The sequence below is a fragment of the Leptinotarsa decemlineata genome, unplaced genomic scaffold (genome assembly GCF_025532065.1).
Source record: "Leptinotarsa decemlineata unplaced genomic scaffold, Ldec_3_MD MMD2_tig00000035_RagTag_RagTag, whole genome shotgun sequence".
Classification (NCBI taxonomy): domain Eukaryota; kingdom Metazoa; phylum Arthropoda; class Insecta; order Coleoptera; family Chrysomelidae; genus Leptinotarsa; species Leptinotarsa decemlineata.
Genome location: NW_027412540.1, coordinates 24,453,405 through 24,467,512, shown reverse-complemented (window position 1 = coordinate 24,467,512; position 14,108 = coordinate 24,453,405). Strand labels below are relative to the sequence as shown.

The following is a 14,108-nucleotide window of genomic DNA, read 5'->3' as shown; positions in this document are numbered from 1 at the left end:
CTTCATAAATGCCCATTCAAAGTAATTTGGATAAAAGTACCGCCGTGGGTTAACGATGTGAATGGTACTGAACCCGGTATTTTCATCGAGATAATTGAAGTTTTCAAGGATGTCAGCCAACTTGACGTAATCTTCATGCCGGAAAACAAAGTTTATGCGAAAGAATTATCCGAAGGATATAGTTTTGATAGCATGATTGATGATTTCGATAATAAAAAGGCAGATTTATTCGTAGGACTTTCTATTTTTGTTGATTATTTGAGAGTTTCATCTATTTATTCTATTGACAATCATTTGTATATTATCATTCCAAGACCGAAAACAATTCCGTATTGGCAAAATGTCCTAATGCTATTCTCATTACAAAGCTGGATATCAATGACTTTGACGTTTTTCCTAGCAGCAGTTGTATTTCACATTGTAGTTAAAAAATCTCTAGATGAAAACAGGTTCGGTTCTTCAAGAGAGATCGTTTTTTACGCTTTGACAGTCAGTCTCAATATGGGTTTACATAAAGTTCCAAAAACTACGAGACTGAGGACTTTGATTGGTGGGTATTTCATTGTTTGTGTTATCAAACGAAACTTCTCTATTATTTTGAGATTGCTATACTTATTTGCATAGCTGGGCATTAATTCGTTAACGAAGTTAACATTTCCACTAACGAATTACCTTTCAAGTTAACTCAAAAATTTTCCAACGGACTCGTCCGGTTATCGTTAATCCAGTACCTACTATTTGAGTAACAACAACAGTGTCGCGCCGCGCCGCCGTGAGAAACATGTTCTGACAAGTTTGTTCGTGTCGGTTGGCAGGTGTGGCGCCACGCGTGTCGCGAATGAAACTGACGTAAACTGTATGTCTTTCCGGACCTTGTGAGTGAGAAAAGGATCTCGCGAAGAAATTTGATTCTTGTGTATGATTCGTTTAATCGTTTCCATCATTTAGCGCTGGCGTTTGGAGTAACGAGTCTTTTGTTTGTTTTTTTTGTTGAGTATATAAATACTATGTACTTTTGGATTTTGTGTCAGTGATAGTTTACGTCTGTGCAGTGTAATATATACACTGTATAGTGTGTTGTGAAAATTAAAACCGTATTACGGAGTCGGAATCCATTTTCACTACTGACGATAATCCGTGGCCATATTTGAGTGATTACAAATACTTTTGGAGTGCAAATTTTGCACTCCAAAAGTGAATAAAAATAAGGGCTCATACATAAAATCTTAACACTTTCAAACAATACATAAGAAGAGTGCATGAGTCCCAATACCTACTAATTGAAAATACTGTCAGTATGAATAAAGCAATTAATTACCTACATTTCGGCCGGATAGTATTTAAGCTGCCGGATAGTATTTACGCTGCCGGATATCCGTTTTATATGATATGATTTCTGGAATAGTATTGCCGAATGATACTATTGGGTATTGTTACTTATTCGTGGAAGACTCAAATAGTCATGAAAAATGAACTGAAATATCCGACAACACTCTTCTAATAAACCTAGTCCAGATCGCCCAATGAGGAATTTCAGAATTTCATACATATTTATTTGAGTGCACTCATTTGAATTAATACCTACTGTAACTTTGTACTAATTTATTTTATCACGAGAAGATCACGAAAATCTTTTTTTCAGGTTCTTGGATGTTTTACACTCTGATCCTCGCTGCAATTGTTCAAGGAAAATTATTTACTTTCATTAGCAAACCACCTTTAGAAAAGCCTATTACGAATTTGGAAGAACTTGCAGCGTCCGATGTCCCAATAAAAGGTCTAGAAGTTACAAAGCTTTTGTTCATGTTCAAAGATAAAACAAATGATATTATTTTGGAAAAAATTGAAATTTTAGAAAGAGCGGAAAGTTTGAATAAGATTGCCGATTACGCTCACAAACAAAATTTTGCCACGATAGTTGATGAGGGTGTCCTGATTTTGGAACCGAAATTCAAAAAACTGATGCAGTACTTCACTATATCTAACATTCTGATGGTATTTTACATGCCCTTCGACCATGTACTGAATGAATACTTCGAAAAAACTTTGCATAGAATAGTGGAAAGTGGTTTTTTTAGCCAGTCCATATCCAAATGGAAACACATCTACTCTTTGAGAAGTAAAATAGAGGAGAAAGAAAAAACGGTGTTCAGTATTGGCGTACATCAAATGGAATCCGCATTTTTTGTGCTGGCATTTGGTATAACATCCGCTTTTTTAACATTCATTTTGGAACATATCACACACATTTTTACTTCAAGGCTCGCTTCAAAGTGTGATAAGACTAAAACTTATACATCGTTGATTTACATCGAGTGATTCACTATGAATGTACCACTATTATATATTACCTAGTATAGGTACTAAAAATTCTATATCCTTATAGAAACTGTTGCGTAAAATCGAATGTATTTTTTTGAAATTATATCATATTTACAGGTAGAAATAGATCTTTCAACGGTACAAACGTCCATATAGGACGAAACTGCAGTAACGTTAGTTATAATTAAAAGTGGTGAAAAACATAGAAATTTTCATTTCTTTTTTCAGTACAAAATGAGTTGAAAAAAATTATTATTTATAATACAGTCATTTTGCAATCACGTTCGTTACTGTTTTTCACCGAATGAGCCTTTTTTCTGAGAATAGTACAGCGAACGTGTCACGAGAGACGGCACTAGCGGTAGGGACAAACATAAACTATTCAGATGTAAAACAGTGTTATTTACGTAATATTAATTTATTATTTAACAATATAAATCTGTTGTTTTGCGAATTGTAGGTCGGATAATTGATATCCGGAAGAAAACGTGTTTTTTATACCATTTATAAAACCTCATATTAATGAGGCTAGATGTAAGAAATGGATACATGCTTCGAGGAGAGTGGATTCAACAGTGCAAAAAATGAATAAATATTCATATGAATGCTCTAAACATGAAATGAATAGTAAATTTTTCATAGTTAATTACCATTGATTAGAATGAGATATAACCTCAATCGTTCATTGAATCGTATTCATTCATTATATTTAATTAAATTTATTTCATTACCATCTATATTTGATTCATATTTCACTCGAAAATAAGTCTGAAATTCATAATTATTTTTAATTTCATTTATTACAGTTTGAATCTACCGCTACTCTTTTACTAGAGTATGTATACTATCCTGTCTATTAATTTACTTTTTTTCCAGTTACTTTTAAATTACGGCATGTAAGCCAACGTTTTGATGTTACAACATTGTTATCCTTTACAGTTGCAAATTTTAGTTTTACTCCAGGAACATCTTCTGTTAAAAACATATTGTACTTTACATATGAGGATTAGGCAGTGTTTGTCCCTACCGAACTACTAGCGCTGCTAGTGAGTGATATTTCGTACTTCAGGAAAAAGGTTCATTGACTGCATGTGGAGATTAACACAAGTATGTTTCCAAACATATTTTAAACAGTGATTATAAACCTAACTGAATTTGAAGTTAGGAATAGGTTGAATGCAGCTTTGTTACTTATGTAATGAATAATTTTAAAAAAAGTTGTATATTTCCCACATAATTTTCTGTTATGATCTACAATTTTATTTAAACGTAGAAAATTGACAACATATGTCGTCTACTAGTATAAGAAAGCAACAATTATGAATGTCAAAATCATCAAGGAGCCGCTGCTTTCAGGTACCTGTGTCGTAAAGTGACAAATGGGCAGGCAAGACTTAGCTTGTTCAATTTATTGAAGAATTCCATAGCGTAAATTCGTATTTTCACGAAGCAATTTACCAATGACGTAACATTGACGTGGTTTATTTATCTACCAATCGATTTGGCATAAGGCACGGTTGGTTTTTCTCTCTCTCTATGGCCGTTGCTCCTGATTCGAGCGCATTTGGCCAGGCTCCTCCTATCCATAGTGAAAAAAGCTTTGTAAGGGGGCGCAGCGGTCCTGCTAGAGGCAATTTTGCCGTCCTAAGTTTTTTTCGTTCATTTTTTTTAATAAAAACATTTTAGTTTTTAATGGTCGCCTCCTTCTCTTCGAATCCGTCGACATCCAACCTGGTTACTGGCGTAGGGGTCCGCCACTTCTTTCATTTTTCACTTCAATATTTATTTAAACGTATATTTATTTTAGATTACACTCTATTTTTAGTTTACACCTTTTGGACTCCACTCCGACATACACGTGCCATCTTTGAGGGCGGTCGTTATCGGCACAACCGTCCTCTGTAGCGGTCGGAGAGGAAGTCCGATTGGTATTTCAATTTTTTTTGATATCAAAAAGAATTTTACTTGGCGATAAAATAGCATACATATGTGAGTCACATATGCGAGATTAGAGCGAATGATTTGCGTATGAGCGCTATAAATTACCCACTCATGCAATAATTTTGTGCATTATAAGCTAGTTTCATAATATACTATTATATGTATTCATATATTTTTGTGTAGTTTATGTACTGTACATATTTCCTTCCTCTTTTAACCTAGTATTATTGTGATATATGTTTATATTTATACTGACATGTTCTATGCCCTCAGGGGTACTGTATTTTTATCCTGAACAAATAATTTTATCTATCTATGTATTTGAGCGTCAGATGCCCTGATACGACAATCAGATCCGAAAGTAGGAAATACGCGGCCGCCCTAAGCATATAAAGTTACCTATAGATAAAATTACACGATATTTGATGCTCTATCTGAAGTTGCTCATTCACATGAGCATTTGCCCAAAATGAACAAGCGAGCTGAGATAAAGAGACCAGAGGGTCACGCTCCGCATTAACCATTGCGTCGATTCCATGCACTGGAAGCTCCAGTGGGAAAATGTATGGGAAAATCAGAAACCGTAATTAGGAAAAAGTTACCCACTTCAGATTTTTTTTGAATGATGTTTCAAAAATTACTAAACAGTAAAACACTAAATTACTGAAAGTGACAATAATTTATTTGGTTCCATTATGCATATCACATGTTGTTCGTGTTTAAGTCTATCAAAGAATTTAAAGCATAGTCAAAAGAAGCAAGGCACGCATAAAGCCGAGCTCACATAGTGAAATAGAAATATCTTTCTAAAAATAAATTAACGAATTCATCATAAAAAAAAACCTGATTAAGCATTAAGCTTTCCAAACTGAGATTTCAGATGCATTCCTAAAAGTCAGCTTCGACCAGAGCCATTATGGTGAAATTGATGTCTTCAGAGTCTCTCTCGATGAATGCTTTACAAACCCTTGCAGCATCCTATAAACATAATAATGACATCATTTATTGCCCAACAGGTAACACCCAATTACAGGACATAATTAAATACATCAGTACTGATAATAGATGAAATAAATTAACAAATCATGTTTATTCTTGACATGCTATATGAATATAACATAATCATATATAACATCGAATAGAAAACAAAAGAAAGAAAACTAAAACAAAAGAAAAAACTGATAGCATAACTATTCATTGCGCTACTTGGTAAGAGTGATTATAATAACTGACTCTCTCACAACACAAAAAAGAAAAAACAGTTTTGATATCACTTTAAGATTTCCATATAAATAATACAATAATAATTATTCAGTTGGATCATCTATAGATGACATTAAGTATGACAATACGTGTCCAAATACAAAATTAAAAATACAAACTCCGTGCACTTAGAGGCACAATATATAATTTACATAGATAATATAATATATAATAGTCAAAACTTAAAATAATCTGCTATTTATGCAACAGTGTCGTTATTAAAATCGGCCAAAAATGTTGGACATGTACATAATATATAATAGTCAAAACCAAAAATCAGCATCGTTATTAAAATCTTCCTAAAATGTTACACATATACAGGGTCACAAGTTATCATCCATATATTCTTTGAGATAATAATAGGATTTATTCAGGAGCAACTCTTTGATTTGATAGTTATACTGTTTTAGATTCAGATTTTTTATTGTACTTGTACAATTTAATTGCCATAAGCCTGGGGCTTGATTCAGGGAAATTATAGTATTATAATTCTTATTACCATTAAGAATAGGAAAACTGGTTGTATGAGATTTTACATATTTTAATATCTCATAAATGTATATACTTTTAACAGTAAATATTTTAAGATTTTGGAAAATAAGTTTGCAACTTGTCCTTTTAGTAACTCCTGCTATATACCTTACGGTTCTTTTTTAAATTTTGAGTATTCTGGAACAATCACTAGATGCTTCCCAAGCTATAATACCATAGTAAATGTTACAATGAAAATATGCATGGGAGTACATTAATAAGAGTGATCTATTTACATTCCAGCGTAGTTGTTGAATACAATAAGATATTGAGGATATCTTTTTACAAATCGTGTCAATATGCTTGTTCCATTTGAGATTTTATGTTATCTTCAAACCCAAAAATTTTGTCTCCTCTTGTTATTGAATTGATCCATTAATTGACGTTACTAATAAACTGTGATCTGGAGTGGTTCCTGAATGATTAAAACGTAAAAGCACAGTTTTTCTTTCATTCAACAAGAGACAATTGTCTGAGAACCACTTTTAGGTTCTTTTTATTTCATGAGATGCTTTATTAACTGTGGATTTAATATTTTCCTGAGTTATCAATAAAGATGTGTCATCAGCATACATAATGAACTGATCACTATAAAAATCATCATATATATATATATATATATATATATATATATATATATATATATATATATATATATATATTTTTTTTTTTGGGTTTTCATTATCCAGAATGGCTGTGAGAAACAGTATTTTAATAATATGATAAAATCCCAGATGAACTAAAAAATGTAAAACCTTTAATACTCACTGTTAGAAATACATATAAAAAAAATACTACTCTCCAAATACTCAGATCATCATACTTATTAAACTAGAAATGCGGAACAAACCTGACAGCCCAGATTTAGACATTACGAAATTCCCTGGACATTAAATTATTCAACAAACTTCCATATAATATGACTGAATTGAATTTTAGTTTGTTCAAAAGGAAAATCAAAGAGTACCTTATACGAAATTGTTTTTATTCTGTTCATGATTTCATGCAAAGTCTATATTCAGACTGAATAGCCTTAATTTTTTATTTTACTATATTTAGGAATCTCTTTCTTTTTTATAATTCGATTCTTTATTTGTTAACTATTTTATAAATCATTTTAAAAATTTATATTTGATGATGCTTTTATATTGTTTTCTCTATTTGTACACTAATTTGTAGCAATTGTCTATGACTTGTCACAAATGTATATTCATAACGTGATTAAATAAAAATCTATCCATCCATCAATCTAACAACCTTCAAAAACAACTAATGATTGTATACCTGAAATATTTATTAAATTTTCCGACAGCCTTCTGAATAATCGAATTCAAACTATTTTCAAATGTTCATATGAAATATGGAATACCTGTTTACAAATGTACAAAACCGCAACACGTTGCGGTTGCACATACTAACTCTAAGTTATTATAAACACAAAACATTATGAGTTTTTGTAGAGCTGTTTAGTTAATATCTCACAATGGAGTGTTTCTTGAATAAGTTGTGGATTTTCATCAATTATCGACCAATTCCATCACATTTATTATAAAAGGAAGATATTATGTAGCGATTTTGTAAATTGTTACTAGAAAATTGAGCCATTTATAAAATATTCAATTAATCCAACAAATATCAGAGAACTCACTTCTACAAATGTATCTTTTGTAGTAGGGCCATGGTTAATTGGAAATTCCTTTCTTCCATCTAATTCGTACAGTTCACCATCTTTCTCTATGAATGCTATGAAGTGATGGTTGACCTGCTCATTTGGATTAACCTGTCGAGAAAAATATAGAAGAGGATGATTGGTTCTTTCACGATAAAATTATTTCTCGGCGCAGAAATTATCAAAATACTGAAATAGACAATACAACATAAAAATATAAACAGTTGTAATAGCCCTTGTATAATCACGGAAGTTTTAATAATCTCAAAAATGAAGGTATAGTCATATAAAACTGATGGATGGAGCCATTACTACGTGGTAGGAAATCATAATCATATAAGTATGAAAATGTCCGTATATACGGACATTTTCAAACTTATACAAGTATAAGTATATGAGTATAAATGTCCGTATATTTTCAAACTTATACTTATACACTTATACAAGTATAAGTTTGAACCAAACCAAATCAATGAGTGAAAGTATAATAAAAGATTTTGAGAGGCAAAAATGCTTTTTGAAAAACAGGTTGATTTTTTTTCTGTATGAAATATTCAAACAATATTGTTATATAAACAAAAAATGTTCTACAAATACTTTTGTAGTACACAAAGTGTGAAATATACAAATTCTATGTCAGTGGATATTCCCCAGAAAAAATGCAAGTTTTACCGACGTCCCAGATGTTTCGAAAAAGCATAGTATATCTCTCAATGCATTATTGTTCATTAATGAACATGGCAACTTGTTACTTTATCTGCTTACATCAAGGTGAAAAACCTCGTGTTTGCCTTTGATGAAAATCTTTTCTGAATCATGCGATATAGTGAAAAAAAAAGGGGGAAAAAGAACAACAATACCTCTGTTTGACCTTCCATAGCAAGTTCCTGATGAGCACTTATCAACTTGAATGCTTCAGAACCACTCCCAGCCGAGGACAACATTTCGCCTCTCTCTTCTGGGGTTTTTTCTGCACATTCTTCTAATAATTTTTTGAAAATTCCATCATTGAGTTCGATTCTAAAATGTACTAAGATTATTAGAGTCCTGACCAGCAACTAAGTTATTTAATACATTATTGAAATAATGAACTGCCACTAGCTAAAATGATCAATTTAATTTTATACTGTTCTCAAAATAAATTTTCAATTAGCAGTTAACATTTGATTGAGTTTTATGACAATGAAAAAAATAAATGTTTAGTCCAGGCCCCCAAGAGAAATCAATGAAGGTAAATAAGACTTCATATAAAGTAGTGATTATCAGTGTTCTTAAAATATTACTCCTGAGAATTTTATATGATGAAATCAAGTTTATATACATTGATATATCGTAGGTTCAAATTGAAAACCTATCATTTAGTTGTATATCCTACACCCTAAATTACCTGTCTGCATTATTTGCTAGACTGTGGATTAAAGCAATAGTTCCACAAGCGTTTGATACTTTTTGTTTCATGAACCATAAACTTGGAGTTATTGCTTGGCCTCTATCCTCAACCAACTCTTTTTCTTTCTTGACATGTTCATAGTACTGCAAAATAAACCGTTATTGAACTCAAAAGATATAACGATACTCGATGTTTAACCACAAAACAAAATATTACAAGAACAAATGTGAAGAAAATTATAACTTGATAGTAATTGGTAGAAATAATAAGGAACAGACAAATGTTTATAGAAGAGAAAATATTCAAACTCTGTAAATTTGATATCGATATAAAAAATAAAATGGATTACTTTGAACTGGTAAACTCATAGGGATATTAATAATGCATCTGAAAATTAGCTTACCGTGAAGGTAAAATAAGTTATAAATTCGAAGTTTTCACATCTACATACTCCAGCTGGAAGGAATAAGATGGTGGGTACACACTTTTATTGAATGCCTACAATCTATTTGATTCCTTACTAGAGATCTCACTATATATGTATAAACATATTCCATAAAAGTTTGAACACTTATTCCAAAAAAATAACTTCCTTTCCTTATCAAACATTATTTTACCTCCCAATGTAGTATGTGAATAATTTGATAAAGCAATCCTTTTGTATTGGCTAGGTGCCACAATCGGCTACAAATTTGGAATTATATCAAAGAGAAAATTAATTTCAAAAACCTCTTTTCTGTGGATTATTTCATGAAGTAATCAAATTTTAATATTCATAAGAAATTATAGAATTATACATCAACATTCTAGAAATACTCTCCCGGAATATTCATAAGTCTTTTCAAGGGTTATTTCCAGAATAACAAAAGAGAAGTGAACGCCTAAACACCTTTTTCCCAAACAACAATCTCTCCTAAAGAAATAACCCTTTAAAGTTATGCATTTTTCATCTTTCACAAAAAAATGTAGGCATAAATAATTTAGTCTTCCTGCAGATTATTTAAACAATTTTTTAGAACAGTTTTTTATCATCTTCAATTGTACCTACACAATTCAGAAAATTTATAAAATAATAGCATTCCCTGTATTGGACAATATTGTGATATAATTTTAAAACAATATGAAATTGACAGTGGATATTGGCATCAGGACCTCACCTTTTCACTACAAGGAAATAGCAAGATCATTGCTAGAACTGGTCTTGGTATCCAAGCTAGAGCATCACTATCAAGACCGTATACATCTACAATCTTGTATCTATCTGGTACTCCTACCAAGCTCATGAACTGAAATCAAAGTCTGTACGAAGATCTTGAGAGAAAAAAATTTCACTCACCTTGTTCAGAACCTATAAAGAAAATACGTAAATTTCAATTTGGATTTACAAAGTTCTTACTTACGTCTGGGTTGGATTCTAGAGGATAGAGAGACATGGTGTTAGGGCGTAACTCGATGTCTTTAAAAAATGATGAAAATGGAAATATCGATCCTATTCTTCAACCAGTGCCGGTGTTTTTCCAATGTTTGACACTTCTACATTTTTGACAGAATGCAGAACAAACAGAAACAGCCTACTACATATACGCCTAGAGGCCACAGAACTCGTAGCGTAGGCACAGAATAATAAACAATTGTTTATTTTGTGCAATAGGTATACAAGAAGGTTAAACTTTCAAAAGTTTAATCTTCTTGGTAGGTATATACTTCATTAATGGTAGTATGCAGGGAAGAAATTAATTTTACTCATCTCTGTCGTATGTTTAAGAGGTTAAACGGTTGGCTGCCAAACTTGGTTGTTAACATTTTCGATCCCTATCCGAAACAAATATAAACATTAGTAGCATTTCAAGTTGATTTTCCATGGCGTTATACTCTGAAATCAATAAAAAAATCACGAATGCGATACGAATTGACAAAGCATGAAGGAATAAAAATATCAGTCATTCATAATATTAGGTTATTTCAAAAGTTTTGTCCGTTTTTATCGGTGGCTCATCGGTGTCCAACCACAGTCCTGAATGTCTCCTATTGTACTGAATCTACTTCTCATTACACGTGACGATCCGATAAAAAAAAAAACTAAAGAATATCTTCAAGATAACTTTCACATTCAAGTTTATTTTATTTTATCATTTTATAGTTTCGTTTTCATAATTCACACCGAAGACAAACTCTCCAATGATACTTTGTTATTCATTTTTTATATTCCATATTTTCTACCATCATAAAATTTTGTGAAAAACTTGTATTGTTTAGATATATCACAAAACGTTTCGATTTGTATCCAGGGTATTCAAACTACTGAACACGTTCAAAGTCAATAACAAAATTTAAATTATTTATTTAAAATTAGTATAAGATTTGACATTTATTGAATATCGCAAAGTAATGCTGCTCCTCTGAGAGTCCAATGTTCCGGTGGTTTGGCTGTGTTCAGATATAAACGCACGATGAAGTTGAGACCAGTTCTTCGTGATTTCTTGTAAACAGGACACTGCAAATTGAATATTCTCAAATTAAAATAAAACTCGACTATGCCGAGGAAAAATATATACATATGTATATAAGCGAACAACTTCCAAATTAGTGTTAGACCACTACAATTAAAACTCCAGAAATGTTTTAGGTTTTGAATGAACCACAGCTTACCACGTATAGATTTGATGGCTTAGGATCCGTTGAATAAACAGCAAATATGTGGATAACAGGCATCAGTGTGTAAAGTACTTTATTGATCGATTCTGCCAAACGGGCTAGACGTCTGTCCCACCCAGCACCGTCTAAGAAAAGTCCATACACTAAAACTCCTTCCTAATAATAATAAAAAAAGAAAATATCATCAGTCAAGACAGTGAAGACAGTTGAAAAGTAGAGTACTGTTTATGCCCGAAACTTCCAGGAGATTCTGTTTCAATTCTGATACGAATGTTTGGAGTTCAAAATGAATGCGAGAAAGTAATTTTCGTGTACCTTAATTACATTTGAAAGTAGTTGTTTTGGATGGATTTTTTTCAGTTTGTGTCTGTGCTCATACGTCTCCCAAAGAGTTTGTTTTGATGTATATATTTTTTCCTACTTTCAGAAGTTATTCACTTTTTTATAGTGATTGAGAAATTTTTCAGCAAAAACAATCTACACAACTTTGAAGTCGATATCAGTTATTTATTCATATCATCCATTCTAAGTGTGAACTAGAACACTCAACAATACATTCTTGTGAAAGTCCACATTGAAAGCTTTTTTACATGAATTTTCAAGTCAACTCAAAAACATCAAACGAATATAGACGTTAGGTCAGGTTAGGTTAGGTCCAAAGTGAGTGGGTCTATTCGACCATCCCCCGCAACCCGCAAGAGTTTACAGTGGCTCACACCTATCCACACTCGACCAAATAAACCCAGCTTCTTAACGAAGCCGATTAGTTTTTATTGTGATGGTAAGAGTACGGCCAGCTGTTTCATCATTTTCCAAACAGAGGCGACACACACTGTCTTCCGACAGTCCGAGTCTCTGCATATGATGATTCAAATGACAGTGACCTGTAAGAAGGCCTATTAGACATCGTGGTTCATCCCTACTGTAATCCAACAATCCTGGAAGATTCTGCCAGAAGTCCATAAATCTTCTTGCTATCTAGGTGTTCAAAGTTTGTTTGGCAAAGCCTGAAGCAATGCCAATATGGACGTTAGGTCTATATTGAAACTCTTGAAATGTTGTATAGAGAAAACCTATTTAAGACTTGAAGTTATATTAGGGACTTCCAACAGAGAGTTCCGAACTTTGACACGCTTCGCACATTTTACGTCCGCCGTTATCGTCCTACTAAGAGGATTATTCGCAATGTGGTCGATAAGTTTGAGTCCACTGGTCTCAGATCTGCTGAAAACATCGCCGCTGTGAGGTAGTGAAGCACATTAGTGGATGAATGGGTAGGTGAACCAACAAAATTGCTGAAGTTGGAACAATACCATTCCACATGAGATCCAAGAGCTTTCAATGCATTCCGAAAAAGTCACTGTTTGCTGTTGATTTTGGGCTGGTGACGTCATCGGTCCATAGTTCTTTGAGAACGACGTTGGCCAGGCTGTCACTGTCAATGGCGAGCACTCTAGGTCGGTGATTACCAACTTCTTTTGGTCTGAATAGGATGATCTGTACACCAACGATATGTAGTTTCAACAAATAAAATAAAATTAAAACTCTTTTTATTAAAATATACTATGTACACATCTACATTTCAAAGCAATCTTTACCTGAAGGGTAGAGTAGTAGATGACTTCTGCTTCTGACAAGCGCGCCCTCACGCCCCCGCTGGAAGAAGGCAATGGGGAACGCCCTCTGCGCCCAGAAATGCAGATTTCACTATAACGACTGAGTTGTGTGCCTCCTGCCGACAAAGCTTATGCACACCATTGCAACGATTAAATGTTCAGGTCGCTCACATAAAAATGTAACTGTAGTTATCGTGTTTGGCTGGATACTACTGGAAAAAGTTCATGAAAAAACCAGGACAGATTGTTGTGGTTTCAACAAGAGGGCGCTACATGCCACACAACTGCACGGGCGATTTGAGGGCATGGTCATCTCACGTGGAGGTGATGTGAACTGTTGGCCACAGAGATCGTGCGATGTGACCCTTCTTTACTTTTCCTCAAAGCCAACATAACCTATGCTATCGATCAAATTCGGCTTGATTTATATGCAAGAGTCATAGAAAATTGGACGTTTGGGATGCGCTTCGCCTAGAGAAGCCGTGGCGTACATTTGGACGATGTTATACTCCACATATTGACATCAACAGGTCTTTCGAACGAATAAAAAATTTCGATTATATCTCACACTCACTTTTATGTATTGAAATTCAAAAATAGGAAGCGCCTTATGAAAGACCCTATATAATTGACTTTGTTAGATCGCCCGCACACGAGCCATATTTTGCGGTCGGATCGACCACACAATTGCAGTCGCGTTTCAGCGAACTCAAGCCGCCCA

General features: G+C 33.1%; 4 protein-coding genes across 7 annotated transcripts in view; 1 reads left to right on the top strand and 3 right to left on the bottom strand.

Moving 5' to 3' along the window:
* Cmtr1 (Cap methyltransferase 1) overlaps window positions 1–14,108 on the bottom strand; it is an 87,409-nt gene that overhangs the window by 46,199 nt on the left and 27,102 nt on the right. The gene's annotated exons all lie outside the window — the stretch shown is intronic.
* On the top strand, window positions 329–5,105 carry LOC111510116 (uncharacterized). 2 transcript variants are annotated; one of them, XM_023165985.2, is made up of 2 exons: window positions 329–550; window positions 1,643–5,105. In XM_023165985.2, exons 1-2 carry the CDS (start codon window positions 349–351, stop codon window positions 2,317–2,319), a joined length of 879 nt encoding a protein of 292 aa, XP_023021753.2. In that variant the 5' UTR covers window positions 329–348; the 3' UTR covers window positions 2,320–5,105. The 2 variants fall into 2 exon arrangements, 1 of the variants encoding a protein (XP_023021753.2); XR_002722731.2 differs by lacking the exon at window positions 329–550 and adding an exon at window positions 928–1,586.
* Window positions 4,924–10,673, bottom strand: Uch (Ubiquitin carboxyl-terminal hydrolase). Of its 2 annotated transcripts, XM_074172084.1 has the most exons (7): window positions 10,517–10,673; window positions 10,453–10,464; window positions 10,274–10,402; window positions 9,114–9,259; window positions 8,587–8,746; window positions 7,706–7,837; window positions 4,924–5,241 (listed from the first exon to the last, which is right to left on the bottom strand). In XM_074172084.1, the coding sequence occupies exons 1-7, from the start codon at window positions 10,547–10,549 to the stop codon at window positions 5,152–5,154; spliced, it is 702 nt and encodes a 233-aa protein (XP_074028185.1). In that variant the 5' UTR covers window positions 10,550–10,673; the 3' UTR covers window positions 4,924–5,151. The 2 variants fall into 2 exon arrangements, with proteins under 2 accessions (XP_074028185.1, XP_074028186.1); XM_074172085.1 differs by lacking the exon at window positions 10,453–10,464.
* kl-3 (dynein heavy chain 8, axonemal kl-3) overlaps window positions 11,442–14,108 on the bottom strand; it is a 126,173-nt gene continuing 123,506 nt past the window's right edge. For both annotated transcript variants that reach the window (XM_074172077.1, XM_074172078.1), the window contains exons 61-62: window positions 11,766–11,927; window positions 11,442–11,610 (exon numbers count right to left, since the gene is read on the bottom strand). In XM_074172077.1, the coding sequence (XP_074028178.1) occupies window positions 11,485–11,610; window positions 11,766–11,927 (288 nt within the window). In that variant the 3' untranslated portion in view covers window positions 11,442–11,484. The remainder of the gene's footprint in view (window positions 11,611–11,765; window positions 11,928–14,108) is intronic.